The sequence below is a fragment of the Fukomys damarensis genome, unplaced genomic scaffold (genome assembly GCF_012274545.1).
Source record: "Fukomys damarensis isolate Sample0158 unplaced genomic scaffold, DMR_v1.0_HiC HiC_scaffold_39, whole genome shotgun sequence".
NCBI lineage: Eukaryota > Metazoa > Chordata > Mammalia > Rodentia > Bathyergidae > Fukomys > Fukomys damarensis.
In genome coordinates this window covers 16303256-16319350 of record NW_022900951.1, presented here as the reverse complement: position 1 = coordinate 16319350, position 16095 = coordinate 16303256, and the positions used below count along the sequence as shown (strand labels likewise).

Below are 16095 nucleotides of genomic sequence, written 5' to 3'. Positions count from 1 at the left end.
AAAAAAACTTGTCCAAACTTACTACTGAAAGACTTATAAAGTGTAAGAAATGCAGAACAACTTTCAAAGCCTAATACTAGTTCGTACTACCTAGAAAATGGGAGTAGGAAATTAGGTTTTGGAAAAATTGATTATTTAGAACAAAAACTCTGTATATCACCTTTACTTCCTGTATCTACCAATTAATATTCAGATATATTTGACAGGTAAATGCACCTTTTTAAAACATAGGAATGTAGAAGGAAGTAAATGTATTTGGATGATTTATGCCTTGTCAGATTTTTAAAATAATTTTCATATGGGTACTCGATTGTAAATTTTAATTTTTTGAGAAACCTAAAAATTATGAAAGTACAAAGCCAGGCCTGGTGGCGCACGCCTGCAATCCCAGAACTCGGGAGGCTGAGGCAAGAGGATTGCTGTGAGTTCGAGACCAGCCTGGGCTACATAGTGAGTTTCAGGTCTGTCTCAACTACATAGTGAGACCCTTCTCAAAAAGCCAAAAAAAATTTTTTTAAATAAAAAATTATAAAAGTACAAAAAAAATTCTTTTAACTCCATTCCCCAGAACTAGAAACTATATTACTAACAAAACTCATGTTTTTACAATATTTGTTTTAGTCGTTTGTTAAAATTCACATTCATACCAGGCCTGGTAGCATCCCAGCAATTGGCAAGCTGAAGCAAGAGGATTGCTGTGAGTTCAAGGCCAGAAGGCCAGCCTGGACTCCATAGTGAGTTCAAAGCCAGGCTGAACTACATAGTGAGACCCTGTCTCACAATATATATTTCACATTCATGATATTTCATCACCTTGAGTGCTTGGATAAAATAAACTAAGCAGGAGCTATGCATTATTGGGTATTTAGAATATAAAAGGAAAATCTGGAGATGGTCTTAAAAGACAGGTGAGCTAAAGGGCAGCTAGCTAGATAATAGGAAGCATAGCCAGGTTATGACACAGAGGCAGTCTTACTAAGTATGGGCTGCCCCTTGCATATTACACACCCTGTCTCTAGTCTGTTGTGGCTAACCTATGGCACACATGCCACAGCCAGCTGTTTGTTATCATTGAGAGCTCTAACAGGTTCGCCACCACTGTGAATCTAGGCTCTCAACATAAGTGTTTTCAACCCTGAATAATTTTTCAAACCTTCCTGAAGGTTGACATCGCTTTCTCCTATCCAAGTACTAACCAGGCCCGACCCTGCTTAGCTTCGGAGATCAGATGAGATCGGGCGTGTTCAGGGAGGTATGGCCATAGACTGACATCACTTTCTTAAGATTCAAAGTCCACTCAAATTGCCTAGGTTGGACTGTTGCCGCCAAAATTAAGGAGAGGGTATATCTGATCCTTTTGCAGAGACAAGACACTATCTTTCAATAGAGACACAAGTGCTACTTACAAAACTATTTTTTCTTAACTCCAAGCCCACTCTGCTGTATACAGTACCACATTGTGATGTTGAGGCCGAGACTCTTTAAACCACATTTCTCCTTCACCACCTGCTCCCTATATTGGCTCTACCAGTAAAAGACCCTAGCAGCAAGCTGCAAGTCTGGGGGAAAAGGAAATATCAATGCTTCTTCCTACGTACTTCTTGTGCCAGTCAGCATTACTTTAGCCCATCAGCGGTGATTCATGTCAATAGTAGCGATAGATTCCAGGTTACAATCTTCCCAACTATCCCACAACCAGCTCCTCATGCCCACTTTGAGCGCATACACCAGTAGCAGCCAATCACCCCTTAGATCCAATCACACCTAAGAGCCTCCCCAATCTTTTGAGTTTTAAATATCCTAACCTTTTCCTTTTGTTTTTCTATCTCTAGAGTTGGGAGTCCTTAGAGTCTACTTTTTGGTTTCAGTTCTCCAGTACTGAGTAAATTAAAGTCTCTGTTTTAAAATTAGTCATGTTCTCTGTTCTCTGACTGCTCAGAGAATCCCCTAAAATACTGTTTGGAGGCTGAAGGTATGCCCCCAACAAAACACATATCTGCTGCAGTTGTTATACTCTTTCTTCACTATGCAGTCAGTATTTAAGCTGTATCCACGCTGACATTTATGCAAATAGTTCATTATTTTTAACTTCTAGGTACAATTTCATTACATGAACATTTCTTTATTGTGGTACATTTATGTTGTTTTCAACTTTTCACTGTTAAATGCTGCAATTAAGAGATTAAGGAGAAACTTTCATGTTCATCTCAACTGTTGCAGAAAATGCATTAGACAAAACTCAATATCCATTTCTGATAAAATCTTTCAAAAATCTAAAACTAGAAAAGAACTTCCTTAACGTGATAAAGGATATTTATGAAAAACCTGCAGTTCACATCACGTTTAACGGGGAAAGACTGAAAGCTAGACCAAGGCAGGGACACCTATACTTACCACTACTATTCAACATTGTACTGAAGGCTCTAGCCAGTAAAATAAAGCAAGAAAATAAAATAAAAGCAAACTGACTAGCAAGAAAAAAATGAAACTGTCTTTATTTGCAAATGACATGATCACATGTATGAAAAACACAGTGGTGCCTTGATTCAAGAACTTAATTCTTTCCTCGATTCTGGGGAAGATGGCCTTGGTAATGTTTAGTCACTCGATGTGGAGTTTGAAAATTAAGGCAAATGTTTGCCCAGTGCTTCTGTTCACAAAATGAAATGTTTCTAAATAGAAGCATTTGTGAACCAAGTTATTACTATACTAAGGAACCTATAGAAAAAGTTGTCAGACTAAATGAATTTAGTAATAACAGTCTATGTGGTCAATGTACAAAAATTAATTGTATTTCTATATGTTAACAATGAACAATTGGTAATTTAAATTAAAAATTATTACTATTACAGGTGTCATACACCTGTAATCCCAGCACTTGGGAGGCTGAGGCAGGAGGATCGCTGTGAGTTCAAGACCAGCCTGGGCTACATAGTGAGTTCCAGGTCAGTCTCAACTACATAGTGAGACCCTGTCTCAAAAAAAAATTACTACCCACAATGCTATCAAAATGTAAGATATTTGGTATAAAAGTAACAAATGTGTGATAGATGTACACTGGCTGGGCATGGTGACACATGCCTGTAATCCTAGCACTTGCAAGGTAAAGGCAGAATGCAGCCAGTTCAACTACAAGACCAGCATGGACTATATTGTGAATTCAAGGCCAGACTGAACTACACAGTGAGACTCTGCCTCAAAAAAAAGAAAACAAATATATATATATATATAGATATACACTGAATACTATAAAACATTGATGCCTAAAATTAAAGAACATCTGAATAAAGGGAAAATATTCCATACTCATGTATTACAAGACTCAGTCTTGCTAAAATGGAATTCTCCCCCACATTGAACTGTATATAGGATGCAATCACAATCAAAATTCCAAAAAGTGTTTTTCTAGAAATTGACAAGCTGATTGTAAAATTTATATGAAAGTGAAAAGGACTTAGCATAACTAAAATAATTTTGGAAAAAAGAAACAAAGAGGACTTACACTACCTGATTTCAAGGCTTACTATAAAGCTGTAATAATCAAAACAGAATGATGCTATTGACAAAAGGATAGACATATAGATCAATGGAACAGAATAAAAAGTCAAAAAATAGAGCCACGCATATATGAGCAATTGATTTTTGATAGGACAATCACACGAGGAGATAATCTTTTCAACAACGGTACTGGAACAAATAGATACCTATTTGGAAAAATATTTAACCTCAGATTTTATGTCACATCATAAATAAATCAATTCAAAATAGATCATAGACCAGTCTGATATGAAACATTGGCCTTTCATGGTGGTGAATGAAGCAGGCAGACTCAAGGTTCAAGTTGAATACAAAGGAGAGACAAAGAGCCTCTATCCAGAGGCAGTATCTTCTGTGGTGCTGACAAAGATGAAGGAAATTGCAGAAGCTTATCTTGGGCAAACTGTTACAATGCTCTTCAAGATACCAAACTGGACAAGTCACAAATCCATGACATTGTCCTGGTGGGTAGTTCTACCTGTATCCCTAAGATCCAGAAGCTTCTACAAGATTTCTTCAGTGGAAAAGAATTGAATAAGAGCATCAACCCTGATAAGGCTGTTGCTTGTGGTGCAGCTGTTCAGGCGGCCATTCTCTCCGGAGGCAAATATGAAAATGTTCAAGATTTGCTGCTCTTGGATGTCACTCCTCTTTCCCTTGGTATTGAAACTGCTGGTGGAGTCATGACAGCCCTCATCAAACGCAATACTACCATTCCTACCCAGCAGACACAGACCTATACTACCTACTCTGACGACCAGCCTGGTGTGCTTATTCAGGTATATGAAGGTGAGTGTGCCATAACTGAGGATAACAACGTGCTTGGCAAGTTTGAAATCATAGGCATACATCCTGCACCGAGTGGTGTTCCTCAGATTGAGGTCACCTTTGATATTGATGCCAATGGCATCCTCAATGTCCCTGCTGTTGACAAGAGTACAGGGAAAGAGAACAAGATGACCATCACTAATGACAAAGGCCATTTGAGCAAGGAGGACATAGAGTGTATGGTCCAGGAAGCAGAGAAGTACAAAGCTGAAGATGAGAAGCAGAGGGATGAGGTGTCCTCTAAGAACTCACTGGAGTCCTATACTCTCCGTATGAAAGCAACTGTTGAAGATGAGAAACTTCAGGGCAAGATCAATGATCAAGATAAACAGAAAATTCTTGATAAGTGTTATGAAATCATCAACCGGCTGGATAAGAATCAGACCGCAGAAAAGGAAGAATTGGAACATCAACAGAAGGAGCTGCAGAAAGTCTGCAATCCCATCACTACCAAGCTGTACCAGAGTGCAGGTGGCGTGCCTGGAGGAAGGCCTGGGGGCTTCCCTTGTGGAGGAGCTCCTCTTTCTGGGGGTGCTTCCTCAGGGCCCACCATTGAAGAGGTTGATTAAGCCAACCCCAAATATAGATTTAGCATTGTTCCACACAAAAATATTGAAGGACCTAAATTTATAGCAAATTTCTGTGGCAGTTGTTAAAGTTTAACTGTTGTAGTAAAGTACTGGGCATACTCAATACTTGGATAAGGAACATATGCACAGGGAAAGGATAACACTGCACATTATAAGCATTGTGTCATTATAAGTGGAAATGCAATGTCTTCAATAAAACTGTTTAAAATTAGCACCATAAAAAAATAGAACACAGGGCCAAGGATTTAGCTCAGTGGTTTCGCCACCTGCCTCACAAGTGCAGAGTTGAGTTCAAGCCCCAATACCAAAAAAAAAAAAAAATAGATCACAGACATAAATGTAGAAATTGATATTATAAATTCTAGGAGAAAATATCAATGAATATCTTTGTGACATTTATGGCCTTGAAGTAGACAAGGATTTCTTAGGGCACAAAAGCAAGAACTATAAAATAAAAATTAATAAATTGAACTTTATCCATATTTAAAATTCTGCCTTTCAAAAGTCAGTAAGAAAACTGAAAAATAAGTTGTAATTAGGACAAAATTATATATACTGCAGATATATGCATGTGAGGGGGTGTGTGTTATAAATGTTTTATAATTACTTTTATCCAAAATATATACTCATGTAATTCAATAAAAATAAGACAATGTAATGAAAATGGGCAAAAGATCTGATCACTTTATAAAAGAATATATACAAATGGTCAATAAACATACAAAAAAGATGCTCCACATCATTAATCACTAGGGAGATTCAAAACAATTACACGTCTACTAAAACAGCCGAAATTAAAAAGACAACTGTACCAAGTACTGACAGTGGTGTAAAACTGGAACTCTTATACACACTGATGGAAACGAAAAATGGTGCAATAGCTTTGGATAACAGTTACATAATTTCTTAAGGTATTGAACATATTCTTATCAAAATCTCGCAATTATACTTGCGGCTATTTCCCAAATATCTTCCCAAATATGTATATGTATACCAAGACTTGTACACCAATGTTCATAGCAACCTCATTCATATTAGCCAAAATTTGGAGATACTTTAAATCAAAAGGTAAATAGACAAATAAAGAGTGATACATTCATACAATGGAATTCTGCTCATCAATAAAAAGGAACTATGTACTGACTCCTACAAAAACATGGAGAATTTCAATAGCATTTACCGAACAAAAGAAGCCAGGCACTAAAGAGCATATAATGTGTGATTTTATTTGTAAAACTCTAAACAAGAAAAACTTAATCTATACTGACAGAGCAGATTATTGGTTCCCCGGGGATAAGGTTGTAGGGTATGTGGCACGGAGAGTTATTGACTGGGACAGGGCAGAGTGGAAATTTGAAAGTGACGGAAACATTCGATATCTTTTTTGCAGTGGTGATTAAAGCAACATACACTTGATAGTTTCTAACTTCTTTTTTTGCTATTGACATAGTTGAAAAGGTAATATCTTATTGTTTTAATTTGTAGTTTCTTGATAAATAATAAGGCTAAACATCTTTTCACATGTCTATTTACCATTCAGAGTCCTCCTCTGTGACTTACCTAGCCATATATTTTATTCATTACTATTGCATTATTTATCTCTTTTTTATTGATTTGTAAGTTTTTTGTATATTCTAGATACTAATCTTTTTCAGTTATATGCACTTTGAATGCCTTCTTCTGCACATTATATGGCTTTTAATTGTTTTGTAATATCATGCAACAAACAGGCATTTCATATTTTTATACACAAAGTCATAATTTTTTCTTTATGTTTTGACATTTTATGTCTTGTTGAAAGAAAGGGGAGAGAAGGGAAAGGAGGGAGAGAAGTGAGGAGGGAAGTGAGGAAGGAAGGAAACTCATGATCATTTATTCATTTACTCAATAAACAAAGTCTTTGCTCTACTATTACTTGTAGTAATAAATAAGACAATTGAATTTGCTATTGCGGAATTTACATTAATACACTATTTTCACCAATAAAAGTACTATGAAAAAAGTAAATAAGAGGAAGTGGACAAAGAGAGACGCAAGAGCTGCTTTCCCTAGAGCCACTCTAAGCAGAGACATGGTGGAGCGAGGGAATAAGTCATGCACATACCAGGAACAAGAGCATTCCAGGTAGAAGGAAAAGCCAACAAAGAGATCCTGAGTTGGCAGAGATGTCTGGACTGTTTGAGAAATCATCAGCAAGGAGACCGACAGAGCAGGAATTTAATGAGCAGCGGCAAGTGGTAGGAAGTAAAGTGAGAGAGGTAGGCAGAGGACGGAACATCTGTAGGCCACTGTAGAGAAGCAAATGAGATCCTATCTTGCTTTGAATGTAGAAAGGCCACAGTGTCCTACACGGCAGAAAACAGAGTGAAGCTTGAGAGAAAGCAGGGAGATTGGGTGAAAAATGATAGCGAGGACCAGGCAAAAATGGTGGCTGCATGTACTAGGTCTTCATTCTGTATTCTCTTCTCTTTTAACTGGTTGTTTTGTTATTATTGTTGTTTTGTTTGTTTTCATCTTTAGAAATTTAGGAGAATTTATTTGGGGATGCGATTTAAGGGTCTGATTTGAACTTTTTTCCACATGGAGGGCCCATTGTCCCAACACTGTTTAGCAAGTGTATTTGGTCTTTTCCCAACTGATCTGTGAACCAAGCCACATTGCATATCAATGGCTTTCTTTTTGGAAATGGAGCTCTCTAGTCTGCTGTTTCATTGATGAATTTGTCTATTTCTATGTCAATACCATTCTTGCTATAATTTTATGTAGTGTGTTTTGATATCTGGTAGAATGGATCTCTTCCGTAAACCATTTTTACTTATTTTTCAAAACTTTTAAAAATTTTTGGGCACATCACTGTTTCATATTAATTTTAGAATTAGTTCGCTGTTGAGTTCCCCCCCCCAAAAAAAGCCCTGTAAATTAGTTTGGTTTTAATTACATTTAATTTATGATATAACAGTGAAAATTACAGTGCATCTATGGTGTAGTCTTCTCAAGTGTCAATGGAGCAAGCTTTGCATTTATCAGGTTTCTAAAAAGTTTGCAAATATTCTCCATCTAATCTTTCCAGAAACTTTATAGTTTATATTGCTATTATACACTTGCCAGCCCAATTATTTAACAGGATAATTAAAATTGTATTTTTCATTAATTTTTATAAGATGGTATAATCAGGAATAAAAAAACTAGAATCTTAACAAATTTATTCAATACAAAAATTGATTGGTTAAAATGATACCTGTCCAATGTGAAAAAGGAAGAAAAGGGCTAAAAGTGTAGGGGAAGTGTGAAGGGTAGGGAAAAGGAAATAAAGAAAAAGAAAAAATATGAGAAAAGGAAAAAAATGGAAGCAAAGTGTTTGTAAATAGGGGAGGATGGAGGGGGTGAAGGGAGGGCAGGGGTATGGGAAAAAATGAGAACCTAGACCTGTCATGTATAGGTACAAGATCCCCAATGATAAATTTAACTACACAGTATACCTCAAATGTACCAATAAACTCAATGAGGAAAAACAATGATACCTGTCAAAGCAATGCTTGGGATTGTAGGTATGTAAACAAACACACTGCCTGAGTGATGCCTGGGGTAAACTGTTAAGTGGTTAAAAACATCTTTTTATTATATTTTATATTAATTACAACTTGTGAAAAGTAATGCTATTTTTAATGTTTAAAAAACCTCTTGTCAAACATAAAAAGGCAGACAAAAAGAAAAGAAAGTAGGCAATGGGTATGAATAGAGAATTTTCAGGACAAGCACAAATAATTAACATATTGAAATTGAAAATTTTAGCCTATTTAGTGATCAGCAATCTCTGAGATAATCATTTTACACTTGCCAAAAAACTTTTTATTTTTTATTAAAGATGATTGCAAGCATACATGACAAGAAATGAAGATACTAAATAAAAATTTCAAATATACATATATATGACAGCAAAAAAGGATATGAAATAAACAAAGATTTATGTAACAGACTGATAATCAAAATACATTATTAGTTTGATATGATCTTCAAACATTATGTTCCTTCTCATTTTTATCATATAATATTTTTGAAATAATGTAATTATAAATAAAACAAAGTTACATATTATAGTTGAGAAACTGCCCTCAAAATTTTATGATTTATAAACTCCTTGGTTTTATTAATTGATAAATATCATACGCTTGTTGATTGTACCACTTACATTTTCTAACAAAACTTCCCACAGGAAAAAAAATATACTTATATTTGAAATCCAAAAGCAACTAAAAGAATTCACATTTTTAAGATCAGATTTTTCTAAAAACTTGTTTTTAAATTCTTGTGTTTACTTTGACTTAAGCGTAATACCAGTAGGCATCTCATATCCTGTTGGTGGCACTGTAATTAGTATGACTTTTGGGGACAGGAATGTAGTAAAATTTTCTAAGAATTTTAAGAACTGTTCATGCCTGGCCTTAGGAATTATAGTCTCAGGAAAAATGCCAAAGATTGTTGTGTAAGAATGTTCATCAAAGAGTCATTTTGATTTAAAAAGAAAAAAAACTTGAAAGAATTTAAATGTTTGACAAGAGGGGAAAAGTTAAATAAAGTATGGTACAGCCATATGATGAAATGACATAGCCATCATCAAAACCATGTTTGAAAATTCTTTCATGTATGAGAAAAGTATGCATGGAGAAATCCTCAATGAAAAAGGAAGAGTATATCTCATATATACAATTTATTCATTATATGTGCCACTTACATATATTTAGACAAAATATATCAGAATATGTATAATCATATAACCATATTTATCTCTGGATAGTGGATTTTGATTTTTTCATTATGCTTGTGTTTCCTAAATTTTCTACAAGAAACATGTATTATCAGAACAAGAAAATATTAAATAATAAATTATATAAACTGCTATAAGAAACTAGAAGTATAAAAGGACCTATCTTGAATGTTCAGTTCACTTTTATATGTTTGGTTTGTTATATGTAACAATGGCTAGACACTGCCTATGAACAGAATATTCTCTGCTTGAAAAATGCAAAGTGCTGGTTGTAATGATTTAGCTCCTAAATAGAAGGGCCCACATCATAGTCATAGGATCCCTGAGAAGATCTGAGAGCTAAACAATGTCAGGAACAGTGAATTTGCCGATGGGTTTCTTAAACTGGATAGGAGTTATTATACTGACAGTTCTTTACAGATAGGTTTAAATTATGTATACCATTCACCAATCCCCTCAAGTAAATATTTATGTACATATCTGGATCTAGATTTTATCATAATGTTGGCATTTTGAGACGAATTTGTTTTAATTTTGGCAAAAATAGACGCACTGTTTCTAAGATTTGTGTTGTCACTTGATCCAGCGTCCAAGCCTAACATACCCGTGAATATAATCATACCCACAACCTTGCTGGGTACTGTAATTCACTCCTCTCGCTCTTGCAGCCAGGAAAGATTTTAGAGTATCCTTTTACACTTACGTGTAACTGCCTACAAAGATATTTTTATCGTATCCTCAAAACCACTCATCTCCTTTTCATTTGCCTTTTCTAGTCATAATAACTTCAACTCTTTCCTCTTTCTGAAAACAAGGAAGTGTCCTTGATATTTATGTATTTATTTTGCTAGGAAACAAATTGGAATTAAGCCCACGTTTCTATTTAGTGTCAATAGAACTCATAAAGAGACCAGTTTCCCCTTCGGTTTAGGCCTCTTGGTCAAATTTACTCAGCTTTGCAGTCAGCAATCCATCCCACTCACGAGCCCTTGTGTTTCTGCAGAGAATAAATAACCTAGGCCTGGAGCTCTGTGACTAATCATGTTTGCCCAGCCCTCCCCATTCCCTCATTAAATAGCTTTTAGAATTCAACTTCCTCTGTCTACCAGTGCATAAGTGAAATACAGAGACATTCCGTCCCAAACACCAGTCTAATATGGCAGCTTCCTCTTCCCTCGTTCCTTAGCAGCATGCACGTGGGTGTGCAGATTGTTGATGTGCTCTGGGTCCATGATCAGCATCTGCCCAGTTGGACCGACTATCTCATATCTGTCCCCATCAGTAGCGTCTTACATCCAAATGCAGGCCCTCAGCAAGAAAGTATATTGCAAATAGGGCTATGAAGGATTTTTATGCTCACAAAACTGTAAGGCCACATATTTGAGACACCTACAGGAATCAAATTTATAAGGTTAGGTGCCGGAGGTGTAGGGCACATGCTTACTATATGCAAAGCCCTGGGTTCACTTCACACACAAAAAAATTCATATGGACAGAAAATACAAGGGTGGTTGTCAGGGGCTGAGGAGAGGGAGAAACGGGGAATTAGTGTATAATAAGAGAGTTTCTGTTTCAAAAGATGAAAATTTTCTGGAGATATGGTGGTGATAGTCACACATCATGTGAATGTCTCTCATACCACTGAATGTACAACTAAGAATGTTAAAATGGCAAGTTTTGTGCTATGTGAATTTTATGACAGTTTTTTTTTTATCAAGTCAATAAGAGAGGAAAAAGTAACCGTGTTTCTCTTATGTAATCCAAACCCCTCTTATCTAGTGCTGCCTCTTAACATTCCAAGTGGGTGAGTGCTTAGATTTTCAGAGTTCCACACCAGATCAACTGGTGAAAGGAAGCTGGAAAACACGGGAGAGAAAGGCGACAGGTGTCCCTAGGGCCTGCAAAGAAACTGCATTAAAAGGGCACTTGGGATCCAAAAATGCTGCAGGCTCATTTTTTGGACCCTGGCTTCAGAAGTCCTTAACAGGCACTTGTTTCTGGACTTTTGTTTGAGGGTGAGCAGCCCCTGGCCCAACTCCAACTGAGTTGATCCTGGCTATTTGTCCAGCAGCTTCACACACTGCCACCCTGAGTCAAATGTAGTTTTTCCCTTTTCCCAACCCTTTCTGTGCCTTGGGACCTCACCCCAGCTGTGCCCACCCCTCGCTCAAATATCAGGGAAGGAGGAATAAGAAAAGTCAATAGTAGAGAGCATCCAATGCTGCCTTTTCCCCACTTTCTAAGGAAAATTCCTAAAGTAAAAATGGAATTTTTGCTAGAACAATTTTGAAGTCAAGCAAATCTGCCACATTCCTTAAACGACAGCTGCAGTAAGTGCAGCTACCATGCTGTTGTGCAACATTCAGCCAATATTGGCACAACCGAGCACATGGATAAAACATGACATGCTTTCTGTTTTCCGTGTTTTGCCTCAAAATTCTGTTCACAAAAGTCTGTGACTCTTCAATGTCTTTCATTTCTTTGGGCTCATCTAGAAATTGGAAAATGCCCTTTCAGTCAAAATTCTCTCATGTGTAATGAGAGCGTTCTCTCCCTTTCCTTAGGTGACACACTCCTTCTCACCGGAACTAACGTTTACCTGCTTATACTGAAGTGACACAAGGACTATTTTTATTTTGCATCTACAGAGAATAAGATGTATGGACAAGATCTTTTCACATCTCAATTTCTGAAGCAACCAAAGACCTACTAACCTGCAAAGACCAAATCTTCCCTTCAATTAGCATTTTACAACTTCCCTGCTCTGTGGAAACAGTATTAGTAACACTTCTCTGAATTTGCAATCTATTTAGGTGTGACATGGGTAGGAGTTAACAGCAAAGTGTTAATTTAAGTGAACTGAAACAACAAATTCTGAGCCTGAAATTGTAATTTATGCAGAGGCTGAATGTATCAGAAAGGAAAGAAAATGTTCAGGAAACTACACATGGTATCACAAAGTAGCTCCAGTACAATTAGGCTCTGTGGCAGTAGGAAAACCACAAATTTTCATTTCTAGGAAATTGATCTTTTAAATATTCAGACCATCTCCTTCTTGGAGAAAATATTAATTGTTCTTTCAGTTAAAGGCTTCTAACAAGTTAAAGAGAAAACTGGTGAAGAGAGTTAATGCCAAGCCAAAATATTTTCTAAAGCCAGGTTCAAAAAAATGAATTACATCTTTCAAGATGCCAAAAGATTATTCTAGATTAGATTTCATAAAAATGAGTACCATTTTGACAAAAATATTTATTCAAATATATTATTGCTGTACTCACTTCAGCAGCACATATACTTAACAAAATATGATTGCCAAACCATAAACAATGCCCATTTACTATAACAAAATTTCAGCACAGTAATATTACTGCTTAAATGGGCCTTTCAAAATCCATACATGATTTAAATAAATACAAAACAAAATAGGAGCAGCTTACTTAAATCCAATATTTGCATTCTTGTGGAACTGAAAGCGATTACAATTTTGTAATATTAAATCACAGAAATTCTCCATCCAAAGAAACGCCATGGGAAACTTATCAAATGGATCTATTTTCTCGTTCTTTATGGCTGAGAAATATTCCATTTTATAGAAAAACCACATCTTCTTTATCCAGTTTCCAACAATGAATGTAACTGTACTGTATCCCTAAAATGTACCAATAAACTCAATTAAAGCTGAAAAACATAAAAATAAAAAAAGAAACTTATCAAATGGAGTGTTTGCGAAAGAAATCATTCCTTCCTAATTTGTGTGCTTTTTTAATAGATCATTCAGACATCAGGTGTTCCTAAAGAGATGCTCCTATATAAAAATCTTACACCTTTAACATGGCCCCCTATGAAAGAATTAATGTCCCATTTGAACACTTGAACACTAAAAATGTAGGACATTCATATTGTGAAGAATTACATTGATACATACAACTTTATGTGGTTCCGTAATGATCAAAAGTCAGACTGAAGCATAAGAATGACAGAAAATCAATTGACCACAAATGGGTGGGGCTGATTATAAAATACGTGATCTCTTTCTACAATGGGAGCTATTAAAAATGAATAAAAATGCTTTCTGTATCCATTTGAGAAAAATCCTCCAAAATGGTGTAAAAGAGGAGGAAGCAAGGTGCAGAACACTGGGTAGAGGAGGAAGCAAGGTGCAGAACACTGTGTGTAAACATCTATCGTTGTATAAAAGGGATGGGGTACCAATATAAATCTGCATTTGTTTGCATACACATTGTTGAAATCCATGGTGTGATGCAATTAACAATTACAGTGACCTATGAAGGGAGGTGAATGGGCAGATAGAGGGGTGGGGTTAGAACAAAACCTTTGCACCACATATCACTTTATACCTTTTGATTTTTGATCAGTATAAACATATTACTCTTTGAAAAATATATAATTTTTGGGAACTCCAGATTGAGAGATCCTAAGTCACATGTTTTCTTCATATTCCTTCTATCCTTGGCAGTCTTCTTAAAGCTTCTTGACATTAGAGTCATCTATTGTTCCTAGAAGCAGAGCCTGAGACAGGGATTTGGATGCCCGTGACTGGTGGAAAGAATGCTCTCCAGAGAGACCTGTTCTGGTGTTGTGAAGTGGAGGAAGCAAGATAGGGCAGGGGGTGGAGCACGGGTGTGATCTTAGCAAAATTCAGCTTTAGGCTGAACCACACAGGAGCTCAGGAGCATAAATTACAAATTGTCCTTCCTGAAGACTAAAGGGCCAGTTTTTGTACCTCAATATCAGTCTCTAGGCCCCCGGGTCAAGGCAGAGGGCTGTAATCCCTCAGGGTATGCCAGCTCTTGCTCATTGTTCAGCCAAGAGCAAGGCTCCAGAGTTGAGGGGCAACTGTTGAATAGTTAGCAGCTATAATTTTTCATTTTACATGGCAACTAGCCTGGGCCAAGGATGTCAGATAATTGCTTGGACATTATTTCTGGGTGTGTCAGTGAGGGTGAATATTATTGGTGAACTGAGTAAAGTTGACAGCCTTCCCCAGTGTTGCTGGGTATCATGGAGAGCCTAAATAGAAGACAAAGGCATAAGAAGGCTGAATTCACTGTTTGAATGGAGACATCCATCTTCTCCTGCCCTCAACATTCCTGGTTCTCAGGCCTGCAAAGTATACTGGCTCTCTTAGGTCTCCAGATTGCGGAAGGCAGATTGTGACACTTTGCAGGCCTCAGCCTCCATCATGGTATTGTTATAGTTTGTGTCTGGATGTCCCCCCCAAAGCCTCATGCACTCATATATGGGGCTTTTGGGAGCTGACGATCTAGGACATACTGGATTAAGGTGTGTCCCTGATTGAAATTAGCATAGTTCTGGGTGTGGATAATAGGAAGGCCTACCCTGGGTGTGGGTAGCACCAATCAATAAGCTTGTAGTCAGGATGGACTATAAAGGGGTGGAAAAGAGGCAGACTACTGCCTTCTGCCTGCCCTGAAATGAACTGTTTCTCCTCTGCAATGCTTTTCTGCCATGCCACCCTGCCTTGGAACCATCCAACTATGGAATGAAACCTCTACTGACTGTGAGCTGAAGTAAACATTTCCTCTTTTAACTTATGGGTGCAGGGTATTTTGTCTCAGCAATGAGAAAAGTAACTAAGACAAATATGAACAAATTTTTTATAATCTCTCTCTCTCTCTCTCTCTCTCTCTCTCTCTCTCTAAACCTTGACTAATATAGGAACCAGTATCCACAGCAGCTGGGGGATGGACAAATGGCCTGGGAGAAAAAACATGAGTAGGGTAGCAGCAGCATCCATTACACCAGGGATTCTCGACCTTGAGGGGACATCAGTATCACATGGACATTGGGCCGGGGATTTAGCTCATTGGTTCCACCACCTGCCTTGCAAGTGCAAGGACAAGAGTTTGATCCCCATGGACAGCTTAAGATGGATCAGAACGGGCCCAAGTTTCCAGGGAGAGGGACATAGAGAGGGGCCCAATTTGCATCTCTAACAACTTCCAGGACAGTGCTATGCTCCTGGTCCCAGGATCATACTTTGAAAAGCACTGCCCTGCATCGATCATCTTTGCCTGTTGCCTCTCCTTTTCCTCTATAGCCAATCTCAGTACTCTCAACTTCTCCTCTCCTCAACGTGCTGTTGTTTTTCCCTGCTCCCATTGCTGACACCCCAGTGCAACTCCTTATTTAATCAGACCTAAATTAAGGATAATTGCCGCATAAACAAAAAAAGAGAGCCTTTTGTGACCTTTATTGGCTGTCTACACTGATTAAAACCACAGAGTAGGAGCCAGGAGTGTATTTCAGTGGTAAAGCACTTGCCCAGCTTGTACAAAGTCTGGATTCCATCCCCAGAAGCACACACAAGCACATGCACACATGCAAGGACAC

The 16095-nt window shown here is 37.2% G+C and overlaps 1 protein-coding gene across 1 annotated transcript in view; it reads left to right on the top strand.

The window, feature by feature from the left end:
• LOC104875932 (heat shock cognate 71 kDa protein-like) overlaps window positions 1–4935 on the top strand; it is a 61332-nt gene extending 56397 nt beyond the window's left edge. Inside the window, exon 5 of the mRNA XM_033760462.1 lies at window positions 3854–4935. Coding sequence (XP_033616353.1) covers window positions 3854–4934 — 1081 coding nt within the window. The 3' untranslated portion in view covers window position 4935. The remainder of the gene's footprint in view (window positions 1–3853) is intronic.
• Window positions 4936–16095: the final 11160 nt, after the last annotated feature.